Below are 12570 nucleotides of genomic sequence, written 5' to 3'. Positions count from 1 at the left end.
ACATGTAAAATAACACTGGATAGTCTTAACGGTTAATTACATTAAAGTGCTATTTTAAAGTTTCCTAATGTTGTTGTGGAGTCTCCTACAACAGGTTTACATGCATCAAAGGTAAAAAACTGTTTCATTTCCTCATAATATACATTTGCACATCACCACATTTTTCAATGATTCTCAAACGACTCGTCAGCTGAATCAATCTCTCTCAATCCCACCTTTCCGTGAGCTACTCTGCTCTGATTGGCCAGACAGCTCAGACTGTTGTGATTGTGTGATGGATGAGGAGTACAGTTGTGATTGTGTGATGATGAGGAGTACAGTTGTGATTGTGTGATGATGAGGAGTACAGTTGTGATTGTGTGATGACTGAGGTGTACAGTTGTGATTGTGTGATGACTGAGGTGTACAGTTGTGATTGTGTGATGGATGAGGAGTACAGTTGTGATTGTGTGATGGATGAGGAGTACAGTTGTGATTGTGTGATGACTGAGGAGTACAGTTGTGATTGTGTGATGACTGAGGAGTACAGTTGTGATTGTGTGATGGATGAGGAGTACAGTTGTGACTGTGTGATGATGAGGAGTACAGTTGTGACTGTGTGATGAGTGAGGAGTACAGTTGTGACTGTGTGATGGATGAGGAGTACAGTTGTGATTGTGTGATGGATGAGGAGTACAGTTGTAATTGTGTGATGATGAGGTGTACAGTTGTGACTGTGTGATGAGTGAGGTGTACAGTTGTGATTGTGTGATGACTGAGGAGTACAGTTGTGATTGTGTGATGATGATGAGTACAGTTGTGATTGTGTGATGACTGAGGAGTACAGTTGTGATTGTGTGATGATGAGGAGTACAGTTGTAATTGTGTGATGATGAGGTGTACAGTTGTGACTGTGTGATGAGTGAGGAGTACAGTTGTGATTGTGTGATGAGTGAGGAGTACAGTTGTGACTGTGTGATGACTGAGGAGTACAGTTGTGATTGTGTGATGGATGAGGAGTACAGTTGTGATTGTGTGATGAATGAGGTGTACAGTTGTGATTGTGTGATGAGTGAGGTGTACAGTTGTGATTGTGTGATGACTGAGGAGTACAGTTGTGATTGTGTGATGATGATGAGTACAGTTGTGATTGTGTGATGACTGAGGAGTACAGTTGTGATTGTGTGATGATGAGGAGTACAGTTGTAATTGTGTGATGATGAGGTGTACAGTTGTGACTGCGTGATGAGTGAGGAGTACAGTTGTGACTGTGTGATGACTGAGGAGTACAGTTGTGATTGTGTGATGAGTGAGGAGTACAGTTGTGACTGTGTGATGACTGAGGAGTACAGTTGTGATTGTGTGATGAGTGAGGAGTACAGTTGTGACTGTGTGATGAGTGAGGTGTACAGTTGTGATTGTGTGATGACTGAGGAGTACAGTTGTGATTGTGTGATGATGATGAGTACAGTTGTGATTGTGTGATGACTGAGGAGTACAGTTGTGATTGTGTGATGATGAGGAGTACAGTTGTAATTGTGTGATGATGAGGTGTACAGTTGTGACTGTGTGATGACTGAGGAGTACAGTTGTGATTGTGTGATGGATGAGGAGTACAGTTGTGATTGTGTGATGAATGAGGTGTACATTTGTGATTGTGTGATGAGTGAGGTGTACAGTTGTGATTGTGTGATGAGTGAGGTGTACAGTTGTGATTGTGTGATGACTGAGGAGTACAGTTGTGATTGTGTGATGAATGAGGTGTACAGTTGTGATTGTGTGATGAGTGAGGTGTACAGTTGTGATTGTGTGATGACTGAGGAGTACAGTTGTGATTGTGTGATGATGATGAGTACAGTTGTGATTGTGTGATGACTGAGGAGTACAGTTGTGATTGTGTGATGATGAGGAGTACAGTTGTAATTGTGTGATGACTGAGGAGTACAGTTGTGACTGTGTGATGACTGAGGAGTACAGTTGTGATTGTGTGATGATGAGGAGTACAGTTGTAATTGTGTGATGACTGAGGTGTACAGTTGTGACTGTGTGATGAGTGAGGAGTACAGTTGTGACTGTGTGATGACTGAGGAGTACAGTTGTGATTGTGTGATGAGTGAGGAGTACAGTTGTGACTGTGTGATGACTGAGGAGTACAGTTGTGATTGTGTGATGGATGAGGAGTACAGTTGTGATTGTGTGATGAATGAGGTGTACAGTTGTGATTGTGTGATGGATGAGGAGTACAGTTGTGATTGTGTGATGACTGAGGAGTACAGTTGTGATTGTGTGATGGATGAGGAGTACAGTTGTGATTGTGTGATGATGAGGAGTACAGTTGTGATTGTGTGATGGATGAGGAGTACAGTTGTGATTGTGTGATGACTGAGGTGTACAGTTGTGATTGTGTGATGATGAGGTGTACAGTTGTGACTGTGTGATGACTGAGGAGTACAGTTGTGATTGTGTGATGGATGAGGAGTACAGTTGTGACTGTGTGATGGATGAGGAGTACAGTTGTGATTGTGTGATGACTGAGGTGTACAGTTGTGATTGTGTGATGACTGAGGTGTACAGTTGTGATTGTGTGATGGATGAGGAGTACAGTTGTGATTGTGTGATGGATGAGGAGTACAGTTGTGATTGTGTGATGACTGAGGAGTACAGTTGTGATTGTGTGATAACTGAGGAGTACAGTTGTGATTGTGTGATGATGAGGAGTACAGTTGTGACTGTGTGATGAGTGAGGTGTACAGTTGTGATTGTGTGATGGATGAGGAGTACAGTTGTGATTGTGTGATGATGAGGTGTACAGTTGTGACTGTGTGATGAGTGAGGTGTACAGTTGTGATTGTGTGATGATGAGGTGTACAGTTGTGACTGTGTGATGAGTGAGGAGTACAGTTGTGATTGTGTGATGATGAGGAGTACAGTTGTGATTGTGTGATGGATGAGGAGTACAGTTGTGATTGTGTGATGATGAGGTGTACAGTTGTGACTGTGTAATGAGTGAGGAGTACAGTTGTGATTGTGTGATGATGAGGTGTACAGTTGTGACTGTGTGATGAGTGAGGTGTACAGTTGTGATTGTGTGATGGATGAGGAGTACAGTTGTGATTGTGTGATGACTGAGGAGTACAGTTGTGACTGTGTGATGAGTGAGGTGTACAGTTGTGATTGTGTGATGACTGAGGTGTACAGTTGTGACTGTGTGATGAGTGAGGTGTACAGTTGTGATTGTGTGATGATGAGGTGTACAGTTGTGATTGTGTGATGACTGAGGAGTACAGTTGTGATTGTGTGATGATGAGGTGTACAGTTGTGACTGTGTGATGAGTGAGGTGTACAGTTGTGATTGTGTGATGATGAGGAGTACAGTTGTGATTGTGTGATGAGTGAGGAGTACAGTTGTGACTGTGTGATGATGAGGAGTACAGTTGTGACTGTGTGATGATGAGGAGTACAGTTGTGACTGTGTGATGACTGAGGAGTACAGTTGTGATTGTGTGATGATGAGGAGTACAGTTGTGATTGTGTGATGATGAGGTGTACAGTTGTGATTGTGTGATGGATGAGGAGTACAGTTGTGACTGTGTGATGACTGAGGAGTACAGTTGTGATTGTGTGATGACTGAGGAGTACAGTTGTGATTGTGTGATGGATGAGGAGTACAGTTGTGATTGTGTGATGATTGAGGAGTACAGTTGTGACTGTGTGATGAGTGAGGAGTACAGTTGTGATTGTGTGATGATGAGGAGTACAGTTGTGACTGTGTGATGACTGAGGAGTACAGTTGTGACTGTGTGATGAGTGAGGAGTACAGTTGTGATTGTGTGATGATGAGGAGTACAGTTGTGATTGTGTGATGATGAGGTGTACAGTTGTGATTGTGTGATGATGAGGAGTACAGTTGTGATTGTGTGATGATGAGGAGTACAGTTGTGATTGTGTGATGGATGAGGAGTACAGTTGTGATTGTGTGATGATGAGGAGTACAGTTGTGATTGTGTGATGATGAGGTGTACAGTTGTGATTGTGTGATGGATGAGGAGTACAGTTGTGAGGTGTACAGTTGTGATTGTGTGATGGATGAGGAGTACAGTTGTGATTGTGTGATTACTGAGGAGTACAGTTGTGATTGTGTGATGGATGAGGAGTACAGTTGTGATTGTGTGATGACTGAGGAGTACAGTTGTGATTGTGTGATGGATGAGGAGTACAGTTGTGATTGTGTGATGATGAGGAGTACAGTTGTGATTGTGTGATGACTGAGGAGTACAGTTGTGATTGTGTGATGGATGAGGAGTACAGTTGTGATTGTGTGATGGATGAGGAGTACAGTTGTGATTGTGTGATGATGAGGAGTACAGTTGTGATTGTGTGATGACTGAGGAGTACAGATGTGATTGTGTGATGATGAGGTGTACAGTTGTGATTGTGTGATGACTGTGATGATGAGGTGTACAGTTGTGATTGTGTGATGATGAGGTGTACAGTTGTGATTGTGTGATGACTGAGGAGTACAGTTGTGATTGTGTGATGATGAGGAGTACAGTTGTGACTGTGTGATGACTGAGGAGTACAGTTGTGATTGTGTGATGACTGAGGAGTACAGTTGTGATTGTGTGATGACTGAGGAGTACAGTTGTGACTGTGTGATGACTGAGGAGTACAGTTGTGACTGTGTGATGATGAGGAGTACAGTTGTGATTGTGTGATGACTGAGGAGTACAGTTGTGATTGTGTGATGACTGAGGAGTACAGTTGTGATTGTGTGATGACTGAGGAGTACAGTTGTGATTGTGTGATGACTGAGGAGTACAGTTGTGATTGTGTGATGACTGAGGAGTACAGTTGTGATTGTGTGATGATGAGGAGTACAGTTGTGATTGTGTGATGGATGAGGAGTACAGTTGTGATTGTGTGATGACTGAGGAGTACAGTTGTGATTGTGTGATGACTGAGGAGTACAGTTGTGATTGTGTGATGACTGAGGAGTACAGTTGTGATTGTGTGATGATGAGGAGTACAGTTGTGATTGTGTGATGGATGAGGAGTACAGTTGTGATTGTGTGATGATGAGGAGTACAGTTGTGATTGTGTGATGATGAGGAGTACAGTTGTGATTGTGTGATGACTGAGGTGTACAGTTGTGATTGTGTGATGAGTGAGGAGTACAGTTGTGATTGTGTGATGGATGAGGAGTACAGTTGTGACTGTGTGATGATGAGGAGTACAGTTGTGATTGTGTGATGACTGAGGTGTACATTTGTGACTGTGTGATGAGTGAGGAGTACAGTTGTGATTGTGTGATGATGAGGTGTACAGTTGTGATTGTGTGATGACTGAGGAGTACAGTTGTGATTGTGTGATGACTGAGGAGTACAGTTGTGATTGTGTGATGATGAGGAGTACAGTTGTGATTGTGTGATGACTGAGGAGTACAGTTGTGATTGTGTGATGGATGAGGTGTACAGTTGTGATTGTGTGATGACTGAGGAGTACAGTTGTGATTGTGTGATGATGAGGAGTACAGTTGTGATTGTGTGATGGATGAGGAGTACAGTTGTGATTGTGTGATGACTGAGGAGTACAGTTGTGATTGTGTGATGATGAGGAGTACAGTTGTGATTGTGTGATGATGAGGAGTACAGTTGTGATTGTGTGATGACTGAAGTGTACAGTTGTGATTGTGTGATGACTGAGGAGTACAGTTGTGATTGTGTGATGGATGAGGAGTACAGTTGTGATTGTGTGATGACTGAAGTGTACAGTTGTGATTGTGTGATGACTGAGGTGTACAGTTGTGATTGTGTGATGACTGAGGTGTACAGTTGTGATTGTGTGATGACTGAGGAGTACAGTTGTGATTGTGTGATGACTGAGGAGTACAGTTGTGATTGTGTGATGACTGAGGTGTACAGTTGTGATTGTGTGATGATGAGGAGTACAGTTGTGATTGTGTGATGACTGAGGTGTAAAGTTGTGATTGTGTGATGACTGAGGAGTACAGTTGTGATTGTGTGATGATGAGGAGTACAGTTGTGATTGTGTGATGATGTGTGATGATGAGGAGTACAGTTGTGATTGTGTGATGACTGAGGAGTACAGTTGTGATTGTGTGATGACTGAGGAGTACAGTTGTGATTGTGTGATGGATGAGGAGTACAGTTGTGATTGTGTGATGACTGAGGAGTACAGTTGTGATTGTGTGATGACTGAGGAGTACAGTTGTGATTGTGTGATGATGAGGAGTACAGTTGTGATTGTGTGATGGATGAGGAGTACAGTTGTGACTGTGTGATGATGAGGAGTACAGTTGTGACTGTGTGATGATGAGGAGTACAGTTGTGATTGTGTGATGGATGAGGAGTACAGTTGTGACTGTGTGATGATGAGGAGTACAGTTGTGACTGTGTGATGATGAGGAGTACAGTTGTGACTGTGTGATGACTGAGGAGTACAGTTGTGATTGTGTGATGACTGAGGAGTACAGTTGTGACTGTGTGATGACTGAGGTGTACAGTTGTGATTGTGTGATGACTGAGGAGTACAGTTGTGATTGTGTGATGACTGAGGAGTACAGTTGTGACTGTGTGATGACTGAGGTGTACAGTTGTGATTGTGTGATGATGAGGAGTACAGTTGTGACTGTGTGATGATGAGGAGTACAGTTGTGACTGTGTGATGATGAGGAGTACAGTTGTGATTGTGTGATGGATGAGGAGTACAGTTGTGACTGTGTGATGATGAGGAGTACAGTTGTGACTGTGTGATGACTGAGGTGTACAGTTGTGATTGTGTGATGACTGAGGTGTACAGTTGTGATTGTGTGATGACTGAGGTGTACAGTTGTTATTGTGTGATGACTGAGGAGTACAGTTGTGATTGTGTGATGACTGAGGTGTACAGTTGTTATTGTGTGATGACTGAGGTGTACAGTTGTTATTGTGTGATGACTGAGGAGTACAGTTGTTATTGTGTGATGACTGAGGAGTACAGTTGTGATTGTGTGATGACTGAGGAGTAGAGTTGTGATTGTGTGATGACTGAGGAGTACAGTTGTGATTGTGTGATGACTGAGGAGTACAGTTGTGATTGTGTAATGATGAGGTGTACAGTTGTGATTGTGTGATGGATGAGGAGTACAGTTGTGATTGTGTGATGACTGAGGTGTACAGTTGTGATTGTGTGATGATGAGGAGTACAGTTGTGATTGTGTGATGACTGAGGAGTACAGTTGTGATTGTGTGATGATGAGGAGTACAGTTGTGATTGTGTGATGACTGAGGAGTACAGTTGTGATTGTGTGATGGATGAGGAGTACAGCTGTGATTGTGTGATGACTGAAGTGTACAGTTGTGATTGTGTGATGACTGAGGAGTACAGTTGTGATTGTGTGATGATGAGGTGTACAGTTGTGACTGTGTGATGAGTGAGGAGTACAGTTGTGATTGTGTGATGATGAGGAGTACAGTTGTGATTGTGTGATGGATGAGGAGTACAGTTGTGATTGTGTGATGATGAGGAGTACAGTTGTGACTGTGTGATGACTGAGGAGTACAGTTGTGATTGTGTGATGATGAGGAGTACAGTTGTGACTGTGTGATGATGAGGAGTACAGTTGTGACTGTGTGATGACTGAGGTGTACAGTTGTGATTGTGTGATGACTGAGGTGTACAGTTGTGACTGTGTGATGAGTGAGGAGTACAGTTGTGATTGTGTGATGATGAGGAGTACAGTTGTGATTGTGTGATGGATGAGGAGTACAGTTGTGATTGTGTGATGATGAGGAGTACAGTTGTGACTGTGTGATGACTGAGGAGTACAGTTGTGATTGTGTGATGACTGAGGTGTACAGTTGTTATTGTGTGATGACTGAGGAGTACAGTTGTTATTGTGTGATGACTGAGGAGTACAGTTGTTATTGTGTGATGACTGAGGAGTACAGTTGTTATTGTGTGATGACTGAGGAGTACAGTTGTTATTGTGTGATGACTGAGGAGTACAGTTGTTATTGTGTGATGACTGAGGAGTACAGTTGTGATTGTGTGATGGATGAGGTGTACAGTTGTGACTGTGTGATGAGTGAGGAGTACAGTTGTGATTGTGTGATGATGAGGAGTACAGTTGTGATTGTGTGATGGATGAGGAGTACAGTTGTGATTGTGTGATGATGAGGAGTACAGTTGTGACTGTGTGATGACTGAGGAGTACAGTTGTGATTGTGTGATGATGAGGAGTACAGTTGTGATTGTGTGATGGATGAGGAGTACAGTTGTGACTGTGTGATGATGAGGAGTACAGTTGTGACTGTGTGATGACTGAGGTGTACAGTTGTGATTGTGTGATGACTGAGGTGTACAGTTGTGATTGTGTGATGACTGAGGTGTACAGTTGTTATTGTGTGATGACTGAGGAGTACAGTTGTGATTGTGTGATGACTGAGGTGTACAGTTGTTATTGTGTGATGACTGAGGTGTACAGTTGTTATTGTGTGATGACTGAGGAGTACAGTTGTTATTGTGTGATGACTGAGGAGTACAGTTGTGATTGTGTGATGACTGAGGAGTAGAGTTGTGATTGTGTGATGACTGAGGAGTACAGTTGTGATTGTGTAATGATGAGGTGTACAGTTGTGATTGTGTGATGGATGAGGAGTACAGTTGTGATTGTGTGATGACTGAGGAGTACAGTTGTGATTGTGTGATGACTGAGGAGTACAGTTGTGATTGTGTGATGATGAGGAGTACAGTTGTGATTGTGTGATGACTGAGGAGTACAGTTGTGATTGTGTGATGGATGAGGAGTACAGCTGTGATTGTGTGATGACTGAGGAGTACAGTTGTGATTGTGTGATGATGAGGTGTACAGTTGTGACTGTGTGATGAGTGAGGAGTACAGTTGTGATTGTGTGATGACTGAGGTGTACAGTTGTGATTGTGTGATGACTGAGGAGTACAGTTGTGATTGTGTGATGATGAGGAGTACAGTTGTGATTGTGTGATGACTGAGGAGTACAGTTGTGATTGTGTGATGATGAGGTGTACAGTTGTGACTGTGTGATGAGTGAGGAGTACAGTTGTGATTGTGTGATGACTGAGGTGTACAGTTGTGATTGTGTGATGACTGAGGAGTACAGTTGTGATTGTGTGATGATGAGGAGTACAGTTGTGATTGTGTGATGACTGAGGAGTACAGTTGTGATTGTGTGATGACTGAGGAGTACAGTTGTGATTGTGTGATGATGAGGTGTACAGTTGTGACTGTGTGATGAGTGAGGAGTACAGTTGTGATTGTGTGATGACTGAGGTGTACAGTTGTGATTGTGTGATGACTGAGGAGTACAGTTGTGATTGTGTGATGATGAGGAGTACAGTTGTGATTGTGTGATGACTGAGGTGTACAGTTGTTATTGTGTGATGACTGAGGAGTACAGTTGTGATTGTGTGATGACTGAGGTGTACAGTTGTTATTGTGTGATGACTGAGGTGTACAGTTGTTATTGTGTGATGACTGAGGAGTACAGTTGTTATTGTGTGATGACTGAGGAGTACAGTTGTGATTGTGTGATGACTGAGGAGTAGAGTTGTGATTGTGTGATGACTGAGGAGTACAGTTGTGATTGTGTGATGACTGAGGAGTACAGTTGTGATTGTGTAATGATGAGGTGTACAGTTGTGATTGTGTGATGGATGAGGAGTACAGTTGTGATTGTGTGATGACTGAGGAGTACAGTTGTGATTGTGTGATGACTGAGGAGTACAGTTGTGATTGTGTGATGATGAGGAGTACAGTTGTGATTGTGTGATGACTGAGGAGTACAGTTGTGATTGTGTGATGGATGAGGAGTACAGCTGTGATTGTGTGATGACTGAGGAGTACAGTTGTGATTGTGTGATGATGAGGTGTACAGTTGTGACTGTGTGATGAGTGAGGAGTACAGTTGTGATTGTGTGATGACTGAGGTGTACAGTTGTGATTGTGTGATGACTGAGGAGTACAGTTGTGATTGTGTGATGATGAGGAGTACAGTTGTGATTGTGTGATGACTGAGGAGTACAGTTGTGATTGTGTGATGATGAGGTGTACAGTTGTGACTGTGTGATGAGTGAGGAGTACAGTTGTGATTGTGTGATGACTGAGGTGTACAGTTGTGATTGTGTGATGACTGAGGAGTACAGTTGTGATTGTGTGATGATGAGGAGTACAGTTGTGATTGTGTGATGACTGAGGAGTACAGTTGTGATTGTGTGATGACTGAGGAGTACAGTTGTGATTGTGTGATGATGAGGTGTACAGTTGTGACTGTGTGATGAGTGAGGAGTACAGTTGTGATTGTGTGATGACTGAGGTGTACAGTTGTGATTGTGTGATGACTGAGGAGTACAGTTGTGATTGTGTGATGATGAGGAGTACAGTTGTGATTGTGTGATGACTGAGGAGTACAGTTGTGATTGTGTGATGACTGAGGTGTACAGTTGTGATTGTGTGATGATGAGGTGTACAGTTGTGATTGTGTGATGGATGAGGAGTACAGTTGTGATTGTGTGATGACTGAGGAGTACAGTTGTGATTGTGTGATGATGAGGAGTACAGTTGTGATTGTGTGATGACTGAGGAGTACAGTTGTGATTGTGTGATGGATGAGGAGTACAGTTGTGATTGTGTGATGATGAGGTGTACAGTTGTGATTGTGTGATGGATGAGGAGTACAGTTGTGATTGTGTGATGACTGAGGTGTACAGTTGTGATTGTGTGATGACTGAGGTGTACAGTTGTGATTGTGTGATGACTGAGGTGTACAGTTGTGATTGTGTGATGACTGAGGTGTACAGTTGTGATTGTGTGATGGATGAGGAGTACAGTTGTGATTGTGTGATGACTGAGGAGTACAGTTGTGATTGTGTGATGGATGAGGAGTACAGTTGTGATTGTGTGATGACTGAGGAGTACAGTTGTGATTGTGTGATGACTGAGGAGTACAGTTGTGATTGTGTGATGACTGAGGTGTACAGTTGTGATTGTGTGATGACTGAGGAGTACAGTTGTGATTGTGTGATGACTGAGGTGTACAGTTGTGATTGTGTGATGACTGAGATGTACAGTTGTTATTGTGTGATGACTGAGGTGTACAGTTGTGATTGTGTGATGGATGAGGAGTACCTTGCTGCTTGTCCTTGAGCGTGACTCTCAGGTTGACGTGAGCACAGGCTGAAGAGTTCAGAGACACTCTGGAGACTCCAGATCCTCTCACGATAGTCAACTCCAGATGCGAGCCTTTCAACTGTCATACAACACACACACACACACACACACAGACACACACACACAAAATCACAAATCAACCAGATCCAGTCCCACCAAAGCACCTTTCTAGAGATGCTGTTACACAACAGAAGACTGCATCCTTCGAAAGACGACTGCATCTCAAAGACACGACAAAGACTGTCCCAATTCCGAGGCTCCTTCGAATATGGCATACAAATGTTTTCCAGGCCATGAAGGACAGAACGAGGATCCGTTGCATCGGTGACGACGATATATATTTTGAGAGAAAATGCAGAGTTACAGTTTTGAATGCAAGTATTGTTGGGTGTATATAACAATACAAATGTGTGTTTTAAAAAACACTGTAAAGCGGTTAAAATGTTGGCATATCTTACCAATATGTGATTGAATAAATGGTTTATGCTCAAAGAAATATTAAAAACTAATGTTAAGTGCGATTAACAGTAGAAAATGCGCAATTAATAAAAAAATTTAGTTGATTGACAGAACTAATTTTAATATACTATAATAATATAATTAATAATAATAATAATCAGGGCACATTTTACATTAAATGTAGGGCACGTTTACATGACAAAAATGTACTTAGAACAGAATTGTTTTTATATTCTCTTGTGTTGATTTGATTTCATCATTATTTCCTTCCACAGTTCACAATGTGTTTGTTTTGTGGAACATTTGGAGAAAGAATCTGGGAATGCAATGAAAATATGCACACCGACTCATGATGATAATGTGAGTTTAAACACCATTAATAGTTCATCAGTTCTTCTCTTCCTGTACATGACAGTCTTCATGTGTATTTCTATTAGTGGTGACGCAAATGTTCCCGTTTCATGCAAACCCATTATTATTCTATTGCTTGCGTCTGCATCATCTCATGTATTATGCTTTATTCATTTTTGATCTATAAAGAGTTCTAGAGCATATTCATGTTCACAGAGACACACAATGCATGTCTAGCGCTCAGGACTACATGTGCTGTGTGAGTTCAGTGATGATTTCTCTGTGTTCTGACCCGATGGTGAATGCTGTAGCGTTACGTACATGAGCATTACCCATACATTATATAACATGTTCATGTCTTAGTCAGACCTCAGCTCTTCAGCAGTTCTGTGTTATATGTGCTATAGGGATAACTCACCCAAAAATAATTTACATCAAACCTGTAGGACTCAATTTCTTTAGTTAAACATAAAAGATATTTAGAAAAGTGTCAGGTCACATTAAATGTATTTGTATAAGCCTTTTTACAATACACCGTTTTAAAGCAGCTTTACAGAAAATCATGATGTTAATGT

General features: G+C 42.1%; 1 protein-coding gene across 2 annotated transcripts in view; it reads right to left on the bottom strand.

Moving 5' to 3' along the window:
* iars1 (isoleucyl-tRNA synthetase 1) overlaps positions 1–12570 on the bottom strand; it is a 107216-nt gene that overhangs the window by 11155 nt on the left and 83491 nt on the right. For both annotated transcript variants that reach the window (XM_082156372.1, XM_082156371.1), the window contains exon 30: positions 11144–11264. In XM_082156372.1, the coding sequence (XP_082012498.1) occupies positions 11144–11264 (121 nt within the window). The remainder of the gene's footprint in view (positions 1–11143; positions 11265–12570) is intronic.

Source organism: Leuciscus leuciscus, assembly GCF_965113295.1.
Source record: "Leuciscus leuciscus genome assembly, chromosome: 23".
In the NCBI taxonomy this organism is placed as follows: Eukaryota; Metazoa; Chordata; class Actinopteri; order Cypriniformes; family Leuciscidae; genus Leuciscus; species Leuciscus leuciscus.
The sequence above is the reverse complement of the archived record's forward strand: the minus strand, read 5'-3'. Positions and strand labels throughout refer to the sequence as shown.